The following is a 4,041-nucleotide window of genomic DNA, read 5'->3' as shown; positions in this document are numbered from 1 at the left end:
TCGGAGGTGGTTGTGGAGAGGTTGGCTGGATACATAGAGAGCGATGAGTGCGTGAGTGCGTGTGGCGTCGACCGTGATTTCGTCGGAATTTCCTCCGATGCTTTCTTCTCCCCGGAATTCGCCGCCAACCTCTGCTCGCCAGCTTGCTACCAGAACTGCCCGAATATTGTTGACCTTTACTTCAACCTCGCCGCCGCTGAAGGTACTAAAATTTTACAAAATTCGATATATCAACAAAGGATTTATATAAATATCTACAAAAGGTTAACAAATTGCATATATGATAAATTATTTATTTGTTAAATATTTTTCAGGAGTGTATTTGCCAGCTCTTTGTGAAAAGCAGAGGTCCAGCCCCCACCGCGCTATGTTGGAGCTTTTGAGCAGCAGTGGCGGCGGCGCCCCCGGCCCGATTGCGGACGACCTTGCTGAGGCGCCTGCTCCGGCTATGTTCTAAATGATTTGAACGATTTCCAATGGAGTTTTGAGGCTCCAGAGTCGAGATTCTTTATATTATTTTACTGTAAAAACGAGAAATGAGGATCTTATTTAGTATATGTATCATATGGATGTCGAAAGGAAGTGTTCGGATTCTTTGCTTTGGATTAGGTTTTGGTTCAAGTTCTTTTTGTGATACTATCATTCAAATTCGATATTAATAAATGAATAACTTCTTTGAATATATTAAGGTTAATTATTGTTTCTCATCGCATATTTCTATTTTGAACACCGACATTTGATTTTCAAACCAACACCAACAATACTATGTATGTTTAGGTGTCAACTTTTTATTTATAATACTTAACATCATTAAAAAATTATTTCATTCATCCAAACATATTATTCTACATCATAAATCACTTCAAAAATCATATTAGCCAAAATTCAGCTGAAGGAATATACGATCATTTCGAATTACATTTCGCAAATGACACATGATCAACTTAACTTCCATGAACGTTTCTGTCAAAAATTTAGGGTGAGATGTAATAAGTAATTTTCAATTAATATATATTTCATTTAATATAATTTTCAATTAATGTAATTCACATTTCAATTAATATAATTCTTCTCGAAAATAGTCAAATGTAAACTACAATAAATGTTTATCCAAAATGAGACTATCTTAGATAGTTCACGACTATCTTAACTATCAAGGACTATATATATATTTTTTTCACATTATATTTATAGTCGTTGCAATCTAGTAGTTGGAATATAGCTGTTGCAAAGTACAATATGGAAAGACATTTTCACGGTACATTTAAAATAGGGAAAAATTATATTTTAAATTTAGTATGTTTGTTTATTTGTGATTTTAGTCATCTATATTATTAAATTTTTGTATTAGTTATGTAACTTCTGATTTTTGATAATTTTATTACTTATTTTTATCGAAAATGTTGATATGATACTATACACGTCAGTACCACATTTGTGCTACCTCAGCGTCAAAAGGAATAAAATTACCCAAAAAAATAAAGATAGCGGATTAAAACTGAAATTTGAAAACATAAATTATCAAAATCGCAAAGAAACAAGCAAGATAACATGTGGTGATAAAAAACCGATCGAAACGGAAGTAACAAACATTATTTTAAAAAACCAAATAAATTACAATTAACAGATAGGAAAATCTTCTGGAGGTGGAGGCAATGTTGCGCTCCGCCCGTTCTCCACAACGAAAGCTGTAGCTAGACCCATCGGCAAATGCATGTCCAATTGAGAATGAAACAGCCACACTCCTGAAATTTATTTAGTTTGTTTCTCAATTAAATTCTTGATGCAAAAATATGTATCAACCCACAAAATTGAAGAATATGGAACCTTTAACAATATATTCAATTAAAGGAAAATCGCCAAATTCATCCTATAAGTTGTCATCTTTTATATTTCGAGTTCTAATTTGTCAAACTTGACTCTTACTCTTTAATTTTGTCTTTTGTTGGTTCATAGTCATTTCGTGGGAGCACTGACATGGCTTGGGAAAATACGGACCTGACACCAAAAAATTGATGACTTTTTCGGTTTCATGTCAATCCTCCACTGATCGAAATATGACTAAAAATCGACAAAAATAACCCCTTCAATGAAACTTGATGGGATATAGCTCTGTGTATCATCGTGGTAATATATATTTAATATAATCACCTGGATTGTTTGCACGGAATCGAATAACAGCCCATCCTCCAACAGGCACAGCAATGGTGTTCCGTTGTACAGGATCTCTAGTGTTGTACTTTCCTCTATCGACCGCGGGATCATAATTTCCGAACCCTTGAGCCAGCACAAAGAAATTGAATCCATGCAAATGTAGTGGGTGACTTTCTGTCACAAGCATGGCTGTATTCTGCAACACAATCTCGATCACAGAGTCGAACTTTACTTGCTTCACCTTCGTTGACTTTGGGGCAAACAAAAGCGCCGGATTGAAACTAAGACTCGTATCCGTGTAATTGAACTTAAATGATGGACTATCAGGGAAATCTGTGGTGTATATACCGCCAACGTTTCTGTAAAATGCTTCGAGTATCGATGTGGTGGTGGGAAATTGAAACGAGTTATTGTTCATTCTCCCTGCAAATTTCATCCCGAATGGAGCAGTGCATGCTTCGTTTTCAGGGGCATCGCAAGTTGAGAGGCCCAACCCGATAGTTATGAACATTTGTTCGTCAGCTTTGCCAGGGACTAGAGGAGTAAACGGGAACGGAATAAATCCACTTAAACTATTCTGAAACTTGTGGGCAGTCGGGGTGTCATTGAATAATGGCATAACCGGCATTTTTGGGGTCGAGGCTGTTGATCCGGTGTATTCAATAATGCCTGTTGTCGTAGTGTTATCGAATGGGACACCAGGGCCTGCAGAAAAATATGAAGAGGCGGCCATGTAATACTGCCCCCGTGCCTGATTCGCAACAAGAAGAGCATCCACTGTCTGACCAGGAGCCAACACCACGACATCAGTGGTGTATGTAGCTGTGTATACGAGGCATCGACTGCCACTACTTCAAGTTTATGATCGGCAATCTTGAAGAATAGCTGGTTATTGAGTGCCGCGTTGATTATTCGGAGGAGATATGTCTTTCCTTTCACCACATTTAACCTATATGTTTCTACAAAAACATTTACCTAGCTATGTTAACAACTATTTGTTTCAAAAGCTCGAGCTCATTAAAGATAGATCGACTAGTTTGACACTAACAATAATGCAATATATCTAGACTAGAAAATTATATGATTAAATAGATTCAGCATCAGACATGAGATGAGAGACATTAAACATTAAATGTTTAGACTTTATGAAATATGGTATGGAGTTTCGAACACCAAATTAAAATTTTAATATTCGACATTATGAAATGACGTTTTTCTTAATGAGAATTTATCTATCTGGATTTAACGTACTTACCATCGGCAGAACATGGGTAAAGATCCCCTGGTTGGCCATTAACGGTAAATGCATCGGAAATGTTAGGTAGATCACCGGAGGCCCATGCTTGGTCCTCCACATCAGTAATACTAGTATTCCACCATTCTCCTACAATTCAGATTAAATAAACATAAAATTTTATTCTTTAAATTAATTACCCTCTAATGAATTACCATGACCATCTATCTATTTGTACTCACCTAGGATGATTGGGAATTCACCATCTGCCTCAATATTTGGCCTAAGGAATGAATTTCCAAGAACAAGACCAAGATCAAGACCTAGACCAGATCGGGGCCGGGGCTGGATGATTAAGGCTCCATATACTGTAGCCCGGAGCCATTTCGACTGAGCATGACACCAAAGGGTACCCTCCTGCCCAGTAATGTTGAATCGATACGTGTAGTTCTCTCTGGGACGTCGGATTGGGCACTGTGTTACGTACGCTGGCCCATCGTACCAGGCACTCAGTTTCTGGAAAATCCCATGCCTGTGATCAAATCAAGAATATTAATTTTCCTTTTTATCTATAATATTTGTTAGTGTTCATTTACTTACTTTGACAGTACTAGGCCTGATATTTGCTATGCTGTGCAAGTTCTCAGCCAGTT

At 37.1% G+C, this 4,041-nt stretch overlaps 1 protein-coding gene and 1 pseudogene across 1 annotated transcript; one reads left to right on the top strand and one right to left on the bottom strand.

Annotated features, from left to right (window-relative positions):
- Positions 1 to 3: 3 nt before the first annotated feature.
- On the top strand, positions 4 to 682 carry LOC140966747 (uncharacterized; the record flags this gene model as incomplete). The annotated part of the gene is made up of 2 exons (XM_073427001.1): positions 4 to 202; positions 315 to 682. Coding segments are annotated over 2 exons (342 nt in total), but the record flags the coding sequence as incomplete, so codon positions are not given.
- A 915-nt stretch (positions 683 to 1,597) lies between these two features.
- Positions 1,598 to 3,920, bottom strand: LOC140966748 (laccase-7-like; annotated as a pseudogene).
- Between the last annotated feature and the right edge of the window lie 121 nt (positions 3,921 to 4,041).

This window comes from Primulina huaijiensis, unplaced genomic scaffold, assembly GCF_012295235.1.
Source record: "Primulina huaijiensis isolate GDHJ02 unplaced genomic scaffold, ASM1229523v2 scaffold207856, whole genome shotgun sequence".
In the NCBI taxonomy this organism is placed as follows: domain Eukaryota; kingdom Viridiplantae; phylum Streptophyta; class Magnoliopsida; order Lamiales; family Gesneriaceae; genus Primulina; species Primulina huaijiensis.
Note: the sequence above shows the minus strand (reverse complement) of the source record. Positions and strands in the feature narration are given on the sequence as shown.